The 23,004-nt window shown below is 40.8% G+C and overlaps 1 protein-coding gene across 6 annotated transcripts in view; it reads right to left on the bottom strand.

Annotated features, from left to right (window-relative positions):
* Positions 1–721: 721 nt before the first annotated feature.
* The window catches only part of PDCD2L (programmed cell death 2 like), a 30,120-nt gene continuing 7,837 nt past the window's right edge, over positions 722–23,004 (bottom strand). For 2 of the 6 annotated variants that reach the window (XM_072781930.1, XM_072781907.1), the window contains 2 exons: positions 11,952–12,100; positions 722–900 (listed from right to left, as the gene is read on the bottom strand). In XM_072781930.1, the coding sequence (XP_072638031.1) occupies positions 770–900; positions 11,952–12,100 (280 nt within the window). In that variant the 3' untranslated portion in view covers positions 722–769. Of the gene's footprint in view, positions 901–2,492; positions 2,607–3,444; positions 3,580–11,951; positions 12,101–23,004 lie in introns of all 6 variants that reach the window. The other 4 variants (XR_012009385.1, XR_012009389.1, XR_012009393.1 and 1 more) reach the window with 4 other exon arrangements.

A 23,004-nucleotide genomic window follows, 5' to 3' on the forward strand; every position in this document is an offset into this window, starting at 1 on the left:
CAGGTGGCGTTCCCACCAGTCACACACTGCCCAGGAGAACCCCACGTCATGATAATCTGGACCTAATGTGTTATTTTGCCAGAAGTAGCAATTCAAATTGTTTATACCAGTTTCCTCATCTCTGCAGGCAAATAGCAAGTCTGTATACAGTCGGTGGGCATGTCTTCATACCGCTGTCAAAGTAGCAGAATGGAGGAGTTGACATAAAAACTAAAAGGAGAAAGGAGACTGGAAAAGTGAACATCTGAAAGGAGGGATAATAATCAGAATAGAGAAAGGACTCCTTTGCTGTGAAGCTGCAGGGGAAGAAGGTAGGACAGGGTGAGGGTGGGGAGGACGCCAGTCGGATCTAAACAGTAAGTGTCACAGGGTAGGAGCCTTAAGAAACTGGGGAGAGTTGCGTGATTTGATCAGCATACAGGGACTGCAACAGAGTGCAGTGGGAAGAGGCTGACAGCTGCCCCTGGCTCTTCAGCTGCTCTCCCTCCTACAAAGCCCACTAGGCTGCCTGTGCAGGGAACACCTGACCTCTGGGCTGGAGAGGAGCCACGCTTGGAGCAGTCACTGTGGAGAAAAGCAACTGACCCTGGGAGGAGAGCCCAGCTCACAGCCAGAAGGTTCTAAATCTTGCTGTAGCCGCAGCACAGGTGCCATACAGCAAAAAGGACAGCACTTAAACAGTTAATAATCTGTGGGTCAAAATGAAGGAAAAATACACAAATCCAGACATAAAAATTTGTTTTAATTTATATAAATAAAAGGAAACGCTCTACTTAAATAATGATTCATCTGGGTCTTCTTGTATAATACAAAGTTCTTCCATGGGAGTCTGATGATTTTGAGGCCAGCAACTCTTCTCACATGTGTAAATTAGAATTGTTCCAAATTCTACAGAAAGACCTGAAAGATACAACATATTCAGGAGTCTAGCAGAGAAAGTGTTAGGAGATATAATCAATATTTGAAGGTTTCCTTAGTGGAAAGAGCCCAGAGTCTGGAGTAAGACTACCTGAGTTAAAATCCCAGCTCCACCACCCGACCAAGGGACTTCACTGCTCTGTGATAATGACTTTATCATGGTAAGATTACTGTGAGGAGGATTAAATAAACTAGCACAGGTAAGATACTTAGAACAGAGCCTGACATATCTTAAGTGCTCATTATAAAACAAAGAGTTTAAGCAATGAGAAGATAATAGAAGGAAGGAGAAAGATGATGTAATATCAAGGTAGCTCGTGTTGCTACAGGAGTGATTTTACCTGATAAGCTGAAAAAATAATTAGGAAAAGCAAAACCAGTGCTCACTAACTTTTGGTCACACTCTTTCCCACAGTAATGGGGACCACTGATGATGAAAAGCAGAATTAACAGGAAAATATACTTTTAAGTCTTTATTACAACTGTCTAGGATACTGGAAATCATTTAAAAATATATCATGGGGTGGCAGAGGCTGCCTGGTGGCTCAGTTGGTTGAGCATCTGACTTGACATCAACTCAGGTCTTGATTTCAGGGTGGTGAGTTCAAACCCCCTGTTGGGCTTGATGCTGGGGGTGGAGCCTACTTAAAAAAAATTGAGGGGGTGCCTGATGGCTCTCAGTCGGTTAAGTGTTCATCTCTTGATCTTGGCCCAGGTCATGAACTCAGGGTCCTAAGATTGAGCCCTGCATTGGGCTCCGTGCTCAGTGTGGAATCTGCTTGAGATTCTCTCCCTCTCCCACTGCCCCTTCCCCTGCTCTCTCTCAAATAAATAAAATCCTTTAAAAAAAATGTCATGGGGCTCTTGGCTGGCTCAGTCAGTAAATTTAGCATATGACTCTTGATCTCAGGATTGTGAGTTTGTGATCCACATTGGGTAGAGAAATTAAACAAATACACTTTAAATGAATGAATGAATAAATGAATAAATGCCACACTAATAGAACACAACACTATCTTCAAGAAAGTGCGCGTGCATGTGCGCAGGCACGCATGCGCGCGCGCACACACACACACACACAATCCTAAGAGCTGAGAAGAATAACACCAAGAAAACAGGATCAACAAGAACTCCTACTGATACCAGAATAGGAAAACTAGAGTCAATAGGAGGAGTTGGACAACAGGTTTGGAGCAACAAAGGAAAAAACACCTTGAAAGGAAAATGCAGGCAGGTATAATGGAAAAAAAAAGCATCAAAAACAGAAGCAACAAGGCCAAAATAGAGCTGATCTGGGAGGAATCACCTGGCAAATCTGAGGTAATTTCCAACCAGAATGTGCAACATGCAGTTTGCCAATGATCAGAAGGCTGGGGTCTTGGAACTGGTAGCCACCAGGGTAGGAAAGAAGAGGCAAGGAATCAGAACAAGAAACCAAAGAGCAGAGTACTGTATATGAAGCCTGAGCCCAGGAACCTGGCACAGCAGAAGGGCGAGGAAGGGGCAGGAGAAAGAGGAAACTATATAGATATAGGTCAAGGGATCCCTGGGTGGCGCAGCAGTTTGGCACCTGCCTTTGGCCCAGGGCGCGATCCTGGAGACCCGGGATCAAATCCCACGTCGGGCTCCCGGTGCATGGGGCCTGCTTCTCCCTCTGCCTATGTCTCTGCCTCTCTCTCTGTGTGTGACTATCATAAATAAATAAAAAAAAAAAAAAGAAAAAAAAAGATATAGGTCAAAACAGCCCCATTACACATCTAATGAAAAACAGGGATGTTTGGGTGGCTCAGCGGTTAAGCGTCTGCCTTTGTTTGGTTCAAGTCATGATCCTGGAGTCCTAGGATTGAGTCCCACATTGGGCTCCCTGCATGGAGCCTGCTTCTCCCTCTGCCTGCGTCTCTGCCTCTCTCTCTCTCTCTCTCTCTCTCTCTCTCTCTCTCCCTGTCTCTCATGAATAAATAAATAAAATCAAAAAAGAAAAGAAAAACACCAGAAGCCACAAGGAATGCAAAAGACAGGTGAAACCTCATTACAAGTAGAAAGGAAAGGCTTGAGAGAATCTCAGCAAATGCGAGGGAAAGAGGAAAGATGTGAGCACAAGAGAGGAAAAAGGTGACCAATGCAACTGCTACTGCTTCAGTAGAAAAGCTACATATGCAACAGAAAAAATATTCAGAAAATTAAAAAAGAAAAAAAAGAAGTTTAAAAAAGAAAAGAAAAATTAAATGCAGGTCCGAAAATCCACCGTGTCCCAGGATGAAAGAATTATGGAACATTACAATAGCACACCATGTTAGTTCAAGTGACTGGACCTCACAAATAAAGAAAAATCTACAGGTGCTAGCACAAATGTTAGTGGGAGGGAAATCAGGCCAACCTCAGACTTCACCCAATGCCAAAGGTAGCAATATAAAAGATCTTAGGGATTTGGAGAAAAATATACTTCCCCATGAGACGGGGGCTCTGGGCAATAACAAGAGAACCAGAGGGGCTCTCACTGTGAGGGGACCATAGCATCAGGTATACCTACGATCATTCGGAAGAAAGTGCGACCTCAAGATTTCATACTGGGTTGTCCTTCAGTTCAGAGGCAGACATTCAGAAGTAAGAATAAGCCTTATAAGCCCTCCTTGAGGCGATATATCACTTGATAGACTGTAGCTACCAGAGAAAAATCAAAATAAAAGATTCAGGAATGGAAAAGCTCACAGAAAAGAATAGTGTGAGCACACAAACCATTTAAACATAGAACAAAAGCTTATCAGCTATGACAATCATGGTGACAGAGTATAGACTTACAGACCTCAATGAAGTAAAAATAATACTAAAATGGGGCACCCAGCTGGTTTAGTTGGGGGAGCATGTGACTCCTGATCTCGGGATTATAAATTCAAGCCCCATGATGGGTGCAGAGATTAGTTTAAGAAATTAAAAAACCTTAAAGAAAGTACTAAAATATTTGGAGGTGGAGCAAATTTCCTTACTTACAGTAGTAAAGAGCCAAATACATATAATCTAAAATTGAAAAATGGAATGAATATAATTCTCCTAGCTTCAGAAGGATCTTTTAGAGACCAGGTAAAAAGAATCCATTCCAGCATCCCATTTTTCTAGCCATCTATCTAAACTTTTTATCTGTATTAATGTCAAGAATGATGACTAAACTTATGTTGAAAAATGCTGTAATAGTGATTTCCAAAGTTCACCAGACATTTACCAAAAAACTCCAACATAATATTCGAGGATCAGAGAAATTGCAGAAGGGATGTCTGGATTCAGTCAGTGGAGCACACGACTCTTGGTCTTGGGGCTACAGGTTTAAGTCCCATGTTGGGTATACAGATTACTTAAAGTATTTTAAAAAATTGCAAAAAATAGACAACGTAGGTAATAAGTGAAAACTAAAAAAAACAAACCACTTCTTTTTTGGGGACTTGAACTCATGACCCTGAGATCAAGACCTGAGCTAAGATGAAGAGTAGGACACTTGACTGACTGAGCCACCCAGGTGCCCCTGGACCACTTCTTAAAGATATGAAAGAAATCATAAAACAAAACAAAACACAACAAAAAGGTGGAATGAAAAAGTTTCAGAGAACAAGGAAGAGCTTTTGAAAAATAAAAATAGAACAGCCAAACTAAATTCAAAAGAAGGGTTAGAAGATAAAACTAACAAAGATATAATGTTAAACAGAAGCACTCAGGCCCAAAAGTCACACATCATAGGATTCCACTTGGGTGAAGTTCCAGGACAGGCAAAATTCCTAAGAGAACAGTGGAGACTGATAACCTTAGAGGGAAGCAGGCCCAAGGGGCTTTCTGGGACACTGCAAACACTCTCTATCTCGTTCTGGAAGGTGATTACAGGAGTGTATTTATGTAAAAATTAATCAAGCTGTAGGCTTAAGACTGGATACTTTACTGTGTGCTTTATTTTTTTTTTTTTAAAGTAAATGGGGGCACCTGGGTGGCTCAGTGAGCATCTGCCTTTGGCTCAGGTCATGATTCCAGGGTGCTAGGATCGAGTCCTGCACTGGGCTCCCTGCACGGAGCCTGCTTCTCCCTCTGCCTATATCTCTGCCTCTCTATCTTTCTGTGTGTCTCATGAATAAATAGGTAAAATCTTAAAAAAAAAAAAAAAAAAAAGGAAAAAAGGAATAAAAGGAAGTAAATGGTAAGAATTTCCTGAATATGAAACCAAAGCACAGGTAACAGAAGTGAAAATAGACAAAATGGAATATATCAAAATTAAAAACTTAGATGAACCAAGTGATACAATTAACAGTGAAAAGGCAACCTACAAAATAGAAGAAAACATTTGCAAATCACATCTGATAAGGGGTTCATATCCAGAATATAAAAAGAACTCTTACAGCTCAACAACAAAAAGTCAAATAACCTGACTACAAATGAACAGTAAGACTTGAGTAGACATTTCTCCTAAAATGATATGTAAATGGCTAACAACCAATTCATATGAAAAGGTGCTCAACATCATTAATCATTAGGGAAATGCAAACTGTAACCAAAATAGATACATCACATCCATTAGGATGCTTACTATAAACAAAACAAAACAAAACAAAACAGAGAACAAGTGTTGGTGAGGATGTGGAGAAACTGGAATTCTTGTATACTGTTGACTAGAAATATAAAATGTTGCAGTCACTATGGAAAATGTTATAGTGGTTCCTCAAAGAATTAAAAATAAAATTACCATATGATCTAGCAATTCTGTTTCTGGTATATATACATATCCAAAAGAACTGAAAACAGGATCTTGAAGAGATATTTGCCATATGCATAGCAACAATATTCACAATAGCCAAGAAGCAGCAACCCAAGTGTTCAACAAATGAACAGATGAACGAAATGTGGTAGATCCATATGAAAGACTATTATTCAGCTTTAAAAAGGAAATTCTAACACATAATACAACATAGATGAACCTCAAAGACATTAGGCTAAGTGAAATAAGGCAGTCTCAATGGGTAAATTCTATGATTCCACTTACATGAGGTATCTAAAGTAGCCAAATTCATAGAAACAGAAGGTAGAATGGTGGTTGCCAAGGGCTGAGGAAAGGGGGAAATGGGGAGTTATCGCTTATAGAGTTTCAGTTTTGCAAAAGAAAAAGTTCTTAGAGACTGGCTACACAACAATGTGAATAAACTAAACATTACTAAGTTGCATACTAATAAATGATTAAGATGTTAAATTTTATGTTATATATTTTTTAACCACAACTAAAAATATGAATAAAGAACAAAGTTGAAGAAAATTCCTGCCAAGTGAGGCAAAAATCAGAACAAAAGAGAACAGAATCAAAACAGAAGTTCCCATAAAGGCACAAGAAAAATGGAAGAAAATCATCCTAGTAGTTGAAGGACAGGAGTGTCTGAACTGAAAACACCACCTACTAAGTACTTAGCACAATATACACAATTTCAGAATAACAAAGAGAAAGTGAAGATTTTAAAAGTAACCTGGAAGCAAGGAGGTTCTCATTCAAGGGACTACCAGTCAGAACGTGACTGCTTTCTATAGCAACACAGGATGCTAAAAGAATGAGGTAATATGGGGCATCTGGTGGGCTCGGTAGGAGCAGCATGCAAGTTTGGATCCTGGGGTTGTAAGTTCAAGCCTCACATTGGGTGTAGAGTAGTTTAAAAAAAAAAAAAAAAAAAAGAAAAGAAAAAAAGAATGAGGTGAAATCTTTAAAATTCTGGAAAAAAAAAACAACAACTATTAATGGCTTAGGATCCCATATCTGACTATGTTATGAACATAAAGATAGAATAAATATATTTTAAGACCCATAGGATACTTTAATTATCTATCTCCCATGACCCATTCTCAGGAAACTACTAGAGGAAGTGCTATATCAAAACTGAAAGGACAAGCTGAGAAAAGAGGAAGATAAGAGTCCTAGGAAACAGGGGGACTCACTTGGCAGGGGGGCAAAGAGATACCAAAATAAAGGCAGAAGGTGACCCAGGATGACAGCAATGCTAGCGGTGTGGGTCTAGAGCTCAGACTAGTTCAGGAGAACCAGGCACACAGGAGACATCTTCAGGGAAATAAACATGGAGCCAGGTCGTCTGGAGTTCAATTTGTGAGGAAAATAATATTGAGAACCTTCAGGAGGGTTTGAGAACTGGCCGTAAGAATCAAACAGGTAGGGATCCCTGGGTGGCGCAGCGGTTTGGCACCTGCCTTTGGCCCAGGGTGCGAAGACCCGGGATCGAATCCCACGTTGGGCTCCCGGTGCATGGGGCCTGCTTCTCCCTCTGCCTGTGTCTCTGCCTCTCTCTCTCTCTCTCTCTGTGTGACTATCATAAATTTAAAAAAAAAAAAAAAAAAAAATCAAACAGGTAGGGATCCCTGGGTGGCTCAGTGGCTGAGCGTCTCGTCTGCCTTGGGCCCAGGGCATGATCCTGGAGACCTGGGATCAAGTCCCACATCGGGGTCCCTGCGAGGAGCCTGCTTCTCCCTCTGCCTATGTCTCTGCCTCTCTCTCTCTCTGTGTGTGACTATCATAAATAGAAAGAAAAGAAAGAAAAGAAAGAAAAAAAAGAAAAGAAAAGAAAAGAAAAGAAAAGAAAGAAAAGAAAAGAAAAGAAAAGAAAAGAAAAGAAAAGAAAAGAAAAGAAAAGAAAAGAAAAAGAAAGAAAGAAAGAAAAAGAAAGAAAGAAAAAGAAAGAAAGAAAGATAGATGCAATCTACCAAAACTGACTCAGGAAATAGAAAATCTGAATAGACTGTAACTAGTAAGGAGATTGAACCAGTAATCAAAAACCACCCAACAACAAAAAACCCAAGAGCTAGATGGTTTAACTAGTGAATATGACAAAACATTCAAATACCAATCCCTCTTAACCTCTGCCAAGCAACTAAAGAGGAGTGATTACTCTAAAGAGGAATGACTTCTAACGCATTCTATGAGGCATTATCCTTTTTTTCTTTTTTTATAAAGGGCACTATACCCAACATGGGGCTCAAACTCATGGGGCTCAACCCTGAGATCAACAGTTGCATGCGGTTGGTTGACGTAGTTGGTTGACTTGATCTCCACTCAGGTTTTTTTTTTTTAAGATTTTATTTATTTATGAAAGACAGAGAGAGGCAGAGACACATGTGAGGGAGAAGCAGGCTCCAAGCAGAGAGCCCGATGTGGAACTCGATCCTGGGACTCCAGGATCACGCCCTGAGCCAAAGGCCTACAGACACTCAACCGCTAAGCCACCCAGGCATCCCTTGGGGCTCAGGTCTTGAGTGTAAGGTTCCATTGGGCTCCATGTTGCACATGGAGCCTACTTAAAAAATTATAGAAGTAAACACATGCTCCCATCAACCAAGCCAGTCAGGTGCCCCAAGACAAGCATTATCTTAATACCAAAGCTATACTAAGGCACTACAAGAAAATTACAGACCAACGTCTCTTATAAATACAACATACAGGGGTGCCTGGCTGGCTCAGTGGGTAAAGTATGTAGCTCTTGATCTCAGAGTTGTGAGTTCAAGCCTCATGTTGGGTGTAGAGATTGTTTAAATAACCTTTAAAGAAAAATAAAATAGGAGGATCCCTGGCTCAGCGGTTTGGCACCTGCCTTCAGCCAGGGCCTGATCCTGGAGTCCTGGGATCGAGTCCCACATCGGGCTCTCTGCATGGAGCCTGCTTCTCCCTCTGCCTGTGTCTCTGCCTCTCTCTCTCACTTTCTTTTTTTTATTATTTTTATTATTTTTTATTTATGATAGTCACACACAGAGAGAGAGAGAGAGGCAGAGACACAGGCAGAGGGAGAAGCAGGCTCCATGCACCAGAAGCCCGATGTGGGATTCGATCCTGGGTCTCCAGGATCGCGCCCTGGTCCAAAGGCAGGTGCCAAACCGCTACGCCACCCAGGGATCCCTCTCTCTCACTTTCTGTCTCTCATGAATAAATAAACAAAATCTTTAAAAAAATTGTCTTTAAGAAATAAAATAAATTAAAAAATAAAATAAATGTAAGATATAAAAATCCTCAACAAAATACTAGCAAACAAAATCCAAGAGCTTATTAAAAAGATTTATACACCAGGGCGCCTGGATGGCTAAGTCAGTAGAGCATGTGACTCTTAATCTTAGGGTTATGAGTCTGACTCCCCTGTTGGGTATAGAGGGTATTTAAAAATAAAATCTTGGGGGGATCCCTGGGTGGCTCAGCGGTTTAGCGCCTGCCTTTGGCCCAGGGCGCAATCCTGGAGTCCCGGGATCGAGTCCCACGTCGGGCTCCTGGCATGGAGCCTGCTTCTCCCTCCTCCTGTGTCTCTGCCTCTCTCTCTCTCTCTCTCTCTCTATCATAAAATAAATAAATCTTAAAAAAAATATAAAAATAAAATAAAATCTTGGGACGCCTAGGTGGCTCAGCGGTTGAGCACCTGCCTTCGGCCCAGGATGTGATCCTGGAGTCCCGGATTGAGTCCCACATCAGGCTCCCTGCATGGAGCCTGCTCTCTCTCTGCCTATGTCTGCCCCCTCTCTCTCTGTGTGTCTCTCATGAATAAATAAAATCTTAAAAAAAATAATAATAAAAAAATAAATAAATAATAAAAATAAAATAAAATCTTAAAAAAATTTATATACCATGATCCAGTAAGATTTATCTCAAAATGCAAAGGTGGTTAAATATACAAAAATTGATGTAATACACTTAATAAAATGAATACAACTGCACGATCATCTCAATTGATTCAGAAAAAGCATTTGACAAAAATCAACACACTCAACTGATAAAAAATAACTCAATAAACAGAAAGGAAATTCCTCAATCAGGAACAAGATAGGATGCCCAATTTTAACACTTCCAATCAACACAGAATTTATAGAGGAATTAAGCAAAAAAGAAAAAGGCAGGGCAGCCCTGGTGGCCCAGAGGTTTAGCGCAGCCTTCAGCCCAGGGTGTGATCCTGGAGACCTGGGATTGAGTCCCACTTCGGGCTCCCTGCTTGGAGCCTGCTTCTCCTTCTGCCTCCCTCTCTCTCTCTCTCTCTCTCTCCCCCTCTGTCATGAATAAATAAATAATCTTAAAAAAAAAAAAAAAAAAAGGCAGAATTGAAAAGAAATAATATTTAAAAAAAAAGAAAGAAATAAAATGATCTGTTGCAGATTATTTGATCTTATACGTAGAAAACCCTAAATATCCACGTAAAAAAATTGAGTTTTGGGCAGCCTGGGTGGCTCAGCAGTTTAGCGCAGCATTCAGCCCAGGGTGTGATCCTGGAGACCTGGGATCGAGTCCCACATTGGGCTCCCTGCTTGGAGCCTGCTTCTCCCTCTGCCTAGGTCTCTGCCTCTCTGTCTCTCTGTGTCTCTCATGAATAAATAAATAAAATCTTTAAAAAATAAAAATTTAAAAGATAACTCTTACGGGGTGCCTGGGTGCCTTGGTTGGTTTAGCATCTGACTTCAGCTCTGGTCATGATCTCAGGGTCCTGGGATCGAGCCTGTGTCAGGCTCTATGCTCAGTGGGTAGACTGCTTGTCCCTCTGCCCATGCTTGTGTGCATTCTCTCGCTCAAATAAAATCTTTTTTTAAAAATTTAAAAATAATTTTTGTATGATTTTAGTTATGATTTTATCATCATTATATGATCTTTACATTTAGAATTTTTAAAACAAAAATTAAAAATTTTAGCCCAACGTGGGACTCGATCCCTGGACTCCAGGATCATGCTCTGGGCTGAAAACAGGCGCTAAACCACTGAGCCACTCAAGTGTCCCTTTTAAATTTTTAAAGTAAATTCTATTTGCCAACATGGACCTTGAACTCACAACCCCCAAACCAACACAGGCTCTACCAACTGAGCCTGCCAGGTGCCCCAAAAGTTATTTTTTTACACATTATTTATTTATTTATTTATTTATTTATTTATTTAGTAATGTCTACACTCAACATGGGTCTCAAATTCATGACCTCAAGATCGAGTTATATGCTCTTCCAACTGAGCCAGCCAGGTGCCCCTATAAAAGTTATTCTCCCTCCCCTGTGCCCCCCGTTTTTTTTTAAAGAATAAAAGGGGTGCCTGGGTGGCTTAGTCAGTTGGGTGTCTGCCTTTCACTTGGAGTCTGGGAATGAGGCCCACGTCAGACTCCCCACTCAGTGGGGAGTCTACTTCTCCATCTCCCTCTACCCCTCCCCTGTTCCTACACTTGTATGCTTGTGTGTGCTCTTCTAAATAAATAAAATCTTAAAAAGAATAATATATTTTGACTATAATATGCTATGAAAAATTTTTTTTTAAGTAAGTAAACTTTACTCCCAATGGGAGCTAACTCATAATCCTGAGATCAAGAATCACACGATCCACCAAACTAGCCAGGCAGGGACTCCTGCTATAAAAATCATGTTAAGGCTAAAAAATAGCTTGCTTGCTTGCTTGCTTGATTTACTTATTTAAGATTTTTATTTATTTATTCATGAGAGACACAGAGAGAGAGGCAGAAACACAGGCAGAGGGAGAAGCAGGCTCCATGCAGGGAGCCTGACGTGGGACTCGATCTCGGGTCTCCAGGATAATGCCCTGGGCTGAAGGCGGCGCTAAACCGCTGAGCCACCTGGGCTGCCCAATAGCTAAGCTTTAAACCAATCAAATGGTATTCATGATTGTGTTATGATTGATTGGATTATAAATTTCCCAAATTTTCTATAATATGCTTATATTTGATAAGTAAACAGAAACAAAATGAGAGCCTTTCCTTTTAAAATAATTCCATTGGGATCCCTGGGTGGCTCAGCGGTTTAGCGCCTGCCTTTGGCCCAGGGTGTGATCGAGGAGTCCTGGGATCGAGTCCCGCATTGGGCTCCCTGCATGGAGCCTGCTTCTCCCTCCACCTGTGTCTCTGCCTCTCTCTCTCTGTGTCTCTTATGAATGAATGAATGAATGAATGAATAAATAAATAAATAAATAAATAAATAAATCCTTTAAAAAAATAAAATAATTCCATTACTGGTGCAATAGATCCACAAATTCAAATTAAAAAAGGGCTTATTACCTAAATTAGTGCTTCTGAGCATGCTGACCAGTGCTGGCATAAGCTGAAACTCAAATGTCCTTCGGCCTCCACAGTGGCTGCAGGCTGGGAGCTGAGTGACTTCTGATGGAGGGCAGGTCAGAAAAAGTGGTTCTCCACTCCAGGAATACCTAGGGCAAGGAAACAAAGAACCCTGAAGGACCACATACAAATCACATTCCAACACCAGAGGCCATGCTTTGCAAACTTTGTTTCCTTCTTACAGAGTACCAGGAGTAAAACCAGAGAGCAAAGAAAATCCAAAGGCCCAAAATCTATTAGCAAGCCTGTAGAGCTCAGCAAGGTATCTGAAGTCTTGTCAATGTTTGATTCAAAGTCTGGATGAAGGGACACCTGGGTGGCTCAGCAGCTGAGCATCTGCCTTCGGCTCAGGGCCTGATCCAGGCAGGGTCTGGGGATCAAGTCCCGTATTAGGCTCCCTGCAAAGAGCCTGCTTCTTCCTCTGTGTCTCTGCCTCTCTCTTGAATAAATAAATAAAATCTTAAAAAAAAAAAAAAAAAAAAAAAAAGGTCTGGACGAAGGTACTAAAGCCAATGCTGAACTGAATCTAACTAAAATTGCAACAAAGTCCAGACTCAGCTCAACCACAGAGTAAGCACATTACTAGCCTTACAGAAGAAGGGGCATACCCTTCTAAGGAGTAAATATTTACTTCAGTATCTACTGTTCGTCAACATACCATCTCTGGTAAACAATAAAAGAAACTAAATACAGGCGCGCCTGGGTGGCTCAGTCAGTTAAGTGTCTGCCTTCAGCTCAAGTCATGATCCCAGGGTTCCAGAACTGAGTCCTGCATCAGGCTCTCTGCTGGGAGTCTGCTTGTCTCTCTGCCCCTCCTCCTGACGTTACTTTCTCTCTCAAATAAATAAATAAATAAATAAATAAATAAAATCTTTTAAAAATACCCACAGATAAGATAATGGAGGTTATCAGAAAAAGACTAAAATATCAGTGGAGGGAGAATAAAACAAACAAAAAAGTAACAAAATATCAACGATAAACATATAACAATCAAGCAGAAACGGTGGACATGCATAAACAGACAAGGAAGCACAGAAATAGAAACTAAAAGATCAAAAGAGAAATGCTAAAACAAATAATGCTGTAGCAAAATAAAGAACTTCAGTCAATAAAAGTTAACAGTAGGTAGGAAACAACAACAAAAATCTGTGAATCTGGGCAGCCCCAGTGGCTCAGCGGTTTAGCACCGCCTTCGGCCCGGGGCAGGATCCTGGAGATCCAGGACCGAGTCCCATGTCAGGCTCCATGCAGGCTGGAAGCAAAGGCTGCTCCCTTTGCCTGTGTCTCTGCCTCTCTCTCTGTCTCTGTGTCTCTTATGAATAAATAAATAAAAATCATAAATAAATAAATAAATAAATAAATAAATAAATAAATAAATAAATAAATTGAAGCTATTTTTTATCCTTAAAATTATTTTTATAGCTGGAGTCCCTGCCTGGCTAGTTTGGTGGATCATGTGATTCTTGATCTCAGGATTATGAATTAAGCCCCCATTGGGGGTAAAGTTTAATGATATTTTTCATTGGCAAGTTCATAAAGTAGCAAACAACTGTGCATAAAATACAGTAAATCAAAGATGCACATTATAATCACTTGAGCAAACACTTTTTATGGCAACAAAAAAGACATAAAATCATCAACTAAAAATATTCAATTCACTGAAAAAGAAGGTTAAAGGAAAACAGGGACAAGAAAACTAAAAAGAAAAAAGCCAATACCAGGATGATAAAATTAACCCACCACTACCAATAATTACATTAAATGGGCTCAAGAGACACTGCAAAAAGCAGTCTGGATAAAATAAAGGCAAGACATATATATATATACATACATATATACGCTCTTTAAAAAGTATACTTTAAATTTTTTTTTTTTTAATTTATGATAGTCACACAGAGAGAGAGAGAGAGAGAGGCAGAGACATAGGCAGAGGGAGAAGCAGGCTCCATGCACCGGGAGCCCAACGTGGGATTCGATTCCAGGTCTCCAGGATCGTGCCCCGGGCCAAAGGCAGGCGCCAAACCGCTGCACCACCCAGGGATCCCCTAAAAATTATACTTTAGATATTACCTCACACCCATTAGAATGGCAATTATCCAAAAGACAAGAAATAACAAATATTGGCAAAGGTGTAAAGAAAAGGGAACCCTTGTGTACTGTTTGTGGGAATGTAAATTGGTGCAGCCACTACAAAAAAACAGTATGGGGATCCCTGGGTGGTTCAGCGGTTTAGCGCCTGCCTTTGGCCTGGGGCACGATCCTGGAGTCCGTGGATAGAGCCCCACGTCGGGCTCCCAGCATGGAGCCTGCTTCTCCCTCTGCCTGTGTCTCTGCCCCTCTCCCCCATGTCTATCGTGAATAAATAAATAAAATCTTCCCAAAAACCCCCCAAAAAAACAGTATGGAGGTTCCTCAAAAACTTGGGAACAGGGGATCCCTGGGTGGCGCAGCGGTTTGGCGCCTGCCTTTGGCCCAGGGCACGATCCTGGAGACCCGGGATCAAATCCCATGTCAGGCTCCCAGTGCATGGAGCCTGCTTCTCCCTCTGCCTGTGTCTCTGCCTCTCTCTCTCTCTCTCTCTCTGTGTGACTATCATAAATAAATAAAAATTTATAAAAAAAAAAAAAAAAAAAAAAAAAAAAAAAACTTGGGAACAGAATTACCATATGATCCAGCAATCTCATTTCTGGGTATTTACTCAAAGGAGACAAAAACACTAGCTCAAAAAAGATACCTACCCTCATGTTCACTGCAGCATTATTTACATTAGCAAAGACACGCAAGTAACCCATGTTCCATCGACAGATAAATGGATAAAGAAAATTGTACTGTGCGTGTACGTGTGTTATATGTGTGTGTGTATGCATATATACAGGATATACATAAACAACAGAACACTCAGCCATAAAGAAGGAAGTTTTGACATTTACAACAGCAGGGATGGGATTCAAGGGCATGATGCTAAGTGAAGTAAGTCAGAGAAAGACTGTGAAATTACTTACATGCAGGACCTAAAAAAAACAAAAACCAAACCAAACTCATAGAGAAGAAATTGGTGGTTCCCAGAGGCAAGGATCAGGGGTGGGAGAAATAAGTGAACGTTTTTTTTTTTTCTTTTTTAGTTTAAATAAATCAAATAATTTATCAAAAAACCCCAAACAAACCCACTTTATATTTAAAGGAAGAGTATAAAAAAGATCAACCATACAAAAACTAAACAAAAGAAAGCTAGTGTGCCTATACTGACATCAGATCAAATACACTCCAAGGAAGGAGTATCATCAGAAATAAACAGGAACATTTATTTATAACAGGATCAATTCTTCAGATAAATATAATAATCCTGCACATGCATACATCTTAAAACAGTACTAAAATGCATGAGACAAACTTTAAGAAGGAGAAAAAGACATATCTATAATCATAGTTGAAGGTTTTAACACTCTTTTAATTCTTTTTTTTAAAGATTATTTTTTATTTATTCATGAGAGACACAGAGAGTGAAAGAGGCAGAAACACAGGCAGAGGGAGAAGCAGGCTCCCTGCAGGCAGCCCCATGTGGGACTCAATCCTGAATCACGAGATCATGCCCTGAGCTGAAGGTAGACGCTCAATCACTGAGCCACCCAGGTGTCTCAACAGCCCTCTTTTTAAAAGATTTTATTTATTTGAGAGAGACAAAGAAAGTACATGCATACACATGAGCACACACAAGCAGAGGGGAGGGGCTGAGGGAGAGAGAGAAGCAGTCTCCTCGCTGAGCGGAGAGCCCGATGCATGGCTCTGTCCCAGGACACTGGGATCATAAGGTAGATGCTTAACTGACTGAGCCACCCAGATACCCAACACCTCCCCTCTCAGTAAATGATAAGCAAGACAAAAATGATCAGTAATAGAAACTGGTGTTGCGGGATCCCTGGGTGGCGCAGCGGTTTGGCGCCTGCCTTTGGCCCAGGGCGCGATCCTGGAGACCTGGGATCGAATCCCACATCGGGCTCCTGGTGCATGGAGCCTGCTTCTCTCTCTGCCTGTGTCTCTGTCTCTCTCTCTGTGTAACTATCATAAATAAATTTAAAAAAAAAATTAAAAAAAAAAAGAAACTGGTGTTGCCACAACTGGATATTCATACAAAAAAAGAACCTCAACCCTCATATATTATATAGAAAAATTAACTCAAAATGGATCACAGACCTAAATGTAAGAACTAAAACTGAGAACTCCTATAAGAAAACACAGGAAATCAAATGCACCAAATTCTGTTACCTTTGGTTAGATAGAAATTTCTGAGGAAATTAAAAGTTGAACTACCAAATAAAAAAAACTGTTCAGTTGGACTTGATCAAAATGTAAAACATCTCTTCAAAAGACCCTATTTTTTTTTATAAATAAATCTTTTTTTTAAATGTTTATTTATTTATGATAGTCACACACACACACACACAGAGACAGAGAGAGAGAGAGAGAGAGAGGCAGAGACATAGGCAGAGGGAGAAGCAGGCTCCATGCACCGGGAGCCCGACGTGGGATTCGATCCCGGGTCTCCAGGATCACGCCCTGGGCCAAAGGCAGGCGCTAAACCACTGCGCCACCCAGGGATCCCAAAAGACCCTATTAATAAATGAAAGGCAGGGAAACCTGGGTGGTTCAGTTGGCTAAGCATCTAACTTCAGCTCAGGTCAGGATTTCAGGGTCCTGGGATTGATCCCCATGCCAGGCTCCATGCTCAGTGGGGAGTCAGCCTGTCCCTCTACCTCTTATCCTATGATCATGTGCTCTTTCTCTAATAAATAAAATCTTTAAAAAATAATAAAAATTGGGGCGCCTGGGGGTGGCTCAGTGGTTGAGCATCTGTCTGTGGCTCAGGTTGTGATCCCAGGGTTCTGGGATTGAGTCCTACATCGGGCTCCCTGCAGGAAGCCTGCTTCTTCCTCTGCCCATCTCCATGTCTCTCATGAATAAATAAATAAAATCTTAAAAAAAAAAAAAAAACAATCAAAATAAAATAAATAAAAGGCAAGCCACAGACAGGGAGAAAATATGGGAAAAGCATAGATCCCAAAAAGGACCCATATCCTTGGGGCACCAGAGTGCTTTAGTTAGTTGGGCCTCCAATTCTTGATTTTGGCTCAGGCCATGATCTCATGATCATAGGATCAAGTCCAGCGTTGGGCTCCCTGCTCAGCAAGGAGTCTACTTGTCTCTCTCTGTTCCTCCCCCCACTCATGGTCTTTCTCTCTCTCAAAATAAATAATAAATAAAATCTTAAAAATAAAATAAGAACTTATATCCTGAACATATAATTTCTCTTAGTAACAAAAAGATAAACAGCCTAATAAAAATGTGGGCAAGATTTGAACAGACACACTCAGAAAGATGACAGATATAGATGGAAAACAAGCACTTGAAAAGGTGTTCGACATCACTAGTCATTAGAGAAACACAAACTAAGACCACAAGGAAATATTGCTACTCCACATCTTCTAGAACGACTAAAATTAAACACTGTATCCTGTACTGCCAAAGGCACAGAGGAACTAGAACTCTTACACACTACTGGAGTGAATATTTTTTGTTTAAAGACTTATTTATTTATTCGTGAGAGACAGAGAGAGAGGCAGAGAGACACAGGTAGAGGGAGAAGCAGGCTCTTCACAGGGAGCCTGATGTGGGACTTGATACCGAATCCTGGGATCACGACCTGAGCCGAAGGCAGCCACCCAATGGCTAAGCCACTCAGGTGTCCCTACTGAAATGAATGTTACCAGTACAGCCACTTTGAAAACCAGTTTGGCTGTTTCTAAGAAGTTAAACACATACATATCATAAGATCTAACCATTTCGATCCCAGATATTTACCCAGGAGAAATGAAAGCATATGCCCATACAAAGATTTATATACACTAATGTTTATAGCAGCTTTATTTATAATAACCCAAACACCCATCAACACATGCACGGATAAACAACTCGTGGTATATTTATACAACAGAATATTACACAGCAGTAAAAACCAATAAACCACTGACACACACAAGGATGAATCTTGAAATTATACCGAGTGAAAGAGACCAGACGCCCCCCACCAAAACGTATACCCTTTATGATTTCATTTATAGAAATTTGTAAAAAATATACTAAGGTATAATGACAAGAAGGTCCGTGGTTGCCTGGGGATGGGGAAGACACAGGGTGAGAGGATTTACGTATGAGTACAAAGAAACTTCTGAGGCGGGGTCCCTGAATGGCTCAGTTAAGCATACAACTCGATTTCAGCTCAGGTCATGATCTCAGGGTTTTGAGATCGAGCTCCGCTTCAGGCTCCACAGTGGGCATGGAGCCTGCTTAAGATTATCTCTCGTCCTCTCCCTCTGACTCTCCCCAACCCACAAAAAAAGAAAAAAAAATTTTTGGCAAGGTATGTGTGTATGTGTGTACAAATAAGTGTGTGAGCTAGATGCTCATTACCTTGATTGTGGCAATGATTTCATGGGTGTACACATATCAAAACTTAAAGTGTACATTTTTAATATGGGCTGTTTACTGTATCTCAACCGCACCTCATCAAAGGCATTTAAGAATGGATGTACATGGGCAGTCCCGGTGGCTCGGCGGCTTAGTGCCACCTTCGGCCCAGGATGTGATCCTGGAGACTGGGGATCGAGTCCCACGTCAGGCTCCCTGCATGGAGCCTGCTTCTCCCTCTGCCTATGTCTCTGCCTCTCTCTCTCTGGATCTCTCATGAAAAAATAAATAAAATCTTAAAAAAAGAAAAAAAGAAGATATGTAGATGCCAAATAAGTACATGTAAAAATGCTTAACATTATTAGTTATTAGGAAAATGAAAAATAAAACCACAATGAAATACTACTACCACCTATTAGAATGGTTAAAATTTTTTAAATTGAAAAAACAAAAAAGAAAAAAAAAAAAAATTTTTTTTAATTGACACTATTTTTAAAACTAGCACCAGGGGGACTCCTGGTTGGCTCAGCACTTGAGCACCTGCCTTCGGCCCAGGGCAAAATCCTAGAGTCCCGGGATCAAGTCACGCATCAGGCTCCCTGCATGGAGCCTGCTTCTCCCTCTGCCTGTGTCTCTGCCCCTCTGTGTGTCTCTCATGAATAAATAAAATCTTAAAAAAAAAAAAAAAAAAAAAAAGCACTACCAGCAGGCTAAGCCTCTTTGCTGTCAATCACTCTTGAACTCAATGTACTTTGCAGATTTGGTTCATATTTCATTTGTTGGAGGAAATTTCCTATTTTATCTCTGAATACTGTTTTTGATCCATTTGCTAGGTTCTCTATCTTGGACACCAATTATCCTAATAGTAATGACTTTTTATCAGCCTTCCACAGATATCAGCTCCTGATTGCTTAGTCTTTTTCTTCTGGACTCACTGGATTATTTCAAGTCTTTTCTCTGTGGCAGTGCTTTGATTTTTAGCTAAGTCTATTATGTTCCTTATATTCCAAATTTATTAGATCTGTAATGCTGTACACAGCAATGCAAGTTTCTTCTGCCATCTCAGTTATTTTCTCACCTCTGAGGTCTAGGTTGCATCGAATTCATTTTCTTATGAAGTTCTTATCTTGAAGAATCTCCTGGGAATTAGGTGTCCTGAGATGATGCTTTCTTCCAGACACGGTTCTCAATTCATCTTTATAAGTACTATTCATGTCTTTAATTTTAAGGCCCATACTATGACAAGGGTGGCATGCCACTTCTCGGCTCACTCATGCCTAACGGGAGCAACTCTGCTTAGACCATCTATTTGCTCCAAAATGGTATGTGTAAAAAATGATTTTTTACGGATTTCCTGTCAATCTCCCATCTGGGGTTCATTCATCTCTCCTTCTCCAAGACTTTTTCATTTCCACTACTTTTCTGTCAGTGGTAAAAGACAGGGAATGGAGGGGAGGATGAATATAGTTCTTCTAAGACTAGATGTAATTTTTTTTTTAAGATTTTATTTATTCGAGAGAGAGAGAGAGAGAGAGAGAGAGAGAGAGATTGGCAGAGAAACAGGCAGAGGGAGAAGCAAGCTCCATGCAGGGAACCCGATGTGGGACTCGATCCTAGGTCTCCAGGATCACGCCCTGGGCCGAAGGCAGGCGCTAAACCGCGGAGCCACCCAGGGATCCCCAACTAGATGTAATCTTTACTAGTCTTTACTAGAACACCTGGGCTTTGCTTGTACTTCTGAGTCAGTGTGAATGTCATATGTTGGGAGAGATCTCACACTCCTGGGGGGAACCACTCTTGACTTCTCTTATCATTATTCTAACTCGTCATGGAACCCAGCAACTATTGCTTCTGAGAAGCAACCCCTAGTTCTGCACCATCATCCGCCATCCCCAGTTCTGTGCCCAGCAGCCGGTTACACCATCCCCCCAACCAGAAGACAGATTTTTCCTCATGTTCGCTTCTTCCCAGATTCAAGATTATTATTCAGTGTTCTCAGGAGCTTGTGGACTAATCAGTATATCCTGGAGAGGTGGGAAAAGAGGGCTGCCTGGTTAGAACTTGCGCTAAACCATACCACAGATTTCTGCGCCTTTCTCTGGGAGAACTAAAAATGAATTACATTAATAAATACAAAGCACTCAGAACTGAATTAGACATTTAGTGATATTACATCCTGGGCTGACACTTCCGGTTTTATGGTATTAAATCCCTTCCCTTATTTCATGGCCTATGAAAGGGATTTTCTTTTTAATGTTTGTTTTTTCTAGATTCATTGTGTCCAGTACTATGAGAGAAAAACCATTTGATTTCACACTGCCCACTCTATCCAGACTTGGTTTTACACGTTTTCACTATGCAGTGAACTGCTTTTATACCCTATACCTGCCAGGCATGTCATTTCCTCTGGGGATTTCTTGACATCCTACTTTAAAAAGCTCTGTTTTATTTTCCTTATTACTTCAGCAAATCTCATATCTATTTATTTTTAATCTCCCCCACTAGAATGTAAAAATCTATGCAAACATGGACTTTGTGTCATTTCCTGCTGAATCTAAGCATCTACAACAGTGCCTGACATCTAGGATAGAATCAGTATTTGTTGGGTGAGCGAACATGCTTTACCTCATTGAATCCTGCCAACCATCCTATAAAATGGGCCTAAAACCATTAAAAAAAAAAAAAAAAAAGGTAAGTAAGTAGTCATCCATCCAGGACCAAATCTTCTAATGCCAAAACCAAGGTTCTTTTCATCCCCACCTTGTTTGACAGGTATTGGTTCAAAAAATAGAAAGAAGAAGAAGAAAGAAGAAAGAAGAAAGAAGAAAGAAGAAAGAAGAAAGAAGAAAGAAGAAAGAAGAAGAAGAAGAAGAAGAAGAAGAAGAAGAAGAAGAGGAGGAGGAGAAGAAAGAAGGAGGAGGAGGAGGAGGAGGAGGAGGAGAAGAAGAGGAGTATTGGTTCTACTGAAGACTCAGTAAAGTTCCTATTATACATGAGTACTGTGCATTTCACAAGAGCTATATACTGTCCTCAATGCCAAAGGGTTAATGAAATCAGTTAATTTAATAGATTTTTGTCCTAAGATCACGAAGAATGCATGAATATGCCAATACTATAAGATCCTAACAGACCCTTGGATACTACTAAGATCCTTCCCCAAAAGGCAGCATAGTGGATTTCAAACAATAGCCAGTATTTATATATGTTTTACAGAGTATTGTCATCCACCCCTTCAGTTAATTCTCACAGGAATCTTATGACATCGTCATCCTCATTTTGGAGATGAACCACCGAGGATAAGAAAAGTTAAATGACTTGCCCAAGAGCCCACAACTTTCAAGGCCTCAGACTCCATGTCCTATGAACAGTTGTTACTCACTACAAAAATAACATGTCTTCAATATATGAAATGGGTAAAATGGAATGCACAAAGGAAATAAAATAAAAACTCTAAGTAACAAAACTTTAACCATCAAGATGTAAATCATACTGACAAGGACACACTGCATACTCCCAGAATGAAGACCCTTGTACTCCAGATAACAGCCTTCAAACCCCCATCTCCAGAATAGCATCAACAGTCATCCAACTTCGTAAGATGAACTCTCAAAACCATTTTTGTTGACTTCCAATTTTTTCCTCTCACAGCCAGTGGTCACCAAGACCTGCCACTATACAAATTATCTCCCAAATTGATCCCCTCCTTCCCATAGCCTCTGCTTTGATCCAAATTCTTTTACCATCTCTCACCTGGATTATTCTTCTCTAATCTCAGAGTGATCATCACTCCCCTCCCCCCCAACCCCCAGCATCTTCTGGTCACAGAAAAAAGTACAAATTCTTTATAAGAAATATAATGAAAACATAGTTTAAGCATCTAACCCCATGCCATTATTAGGTACCAGGTATGGGGAGCACCCAGGCTGGCAAGAAATACAATAGAGGGGGATCCCTGGGTGGCTAAGTGGTATAGCACCTGCCTTCAGCCAGGGGCGTGATCCTGAAGTCCCGGGATCGAGTCCCACATCAGGCTCCCTGCGTGGAGCCTGCTTCTCCCTCTACCTGTGTCTCTGCCTCCCTCTCTCTGTGTCTCTCATGAATAAATAAATAAAATTAAAAAAAAGAAAAAAAGAAATACAACAAGGGTGTGTATCCTTAAGGATGTTAACATATGGTGCTACAGGAGCAAAAGAGAAGAGACAGATTGTCAAGATGCTCTCACTTCAGACACCATGACACCCAGCTCACTGAGTTGCTACTGCCTCATAACTACACACATGGGTATCTTTTTCCTTTGTCAGTGATCCCTCTGTGACTCAGAGCATACTAGAATTTTAGTCCCTCCAGGAAACTCTCGGGCTCAAGTGTCTCTTATAGGAAGATGCTTTCTTTTCTTTTTTTTTTTTTTTAAGATTTTATTTATTTATTCATGGGACACAGAGAAAGAGAGAGACAGGCAGAGGGAGAAGAAGGCTTCATGCAGGAAGCCTGATGTGGGACTCGATCCTGGACTCCCAGGTTCATGGCCTGA

Source organism: Canis lupus, chromosome 1, assembly GCF_048164855.1.
Source record: "Canis lupus baileyi chromosome 1, mCanLup2.hap1, whole genome shotgun sequence".
Classification (NCBI taxonomy): domain Eukaryota; kingdom Metazoa; phylum Chordata; class Mammalia; order Carnivora; family Canidae; genus Canis; species Canis lupus.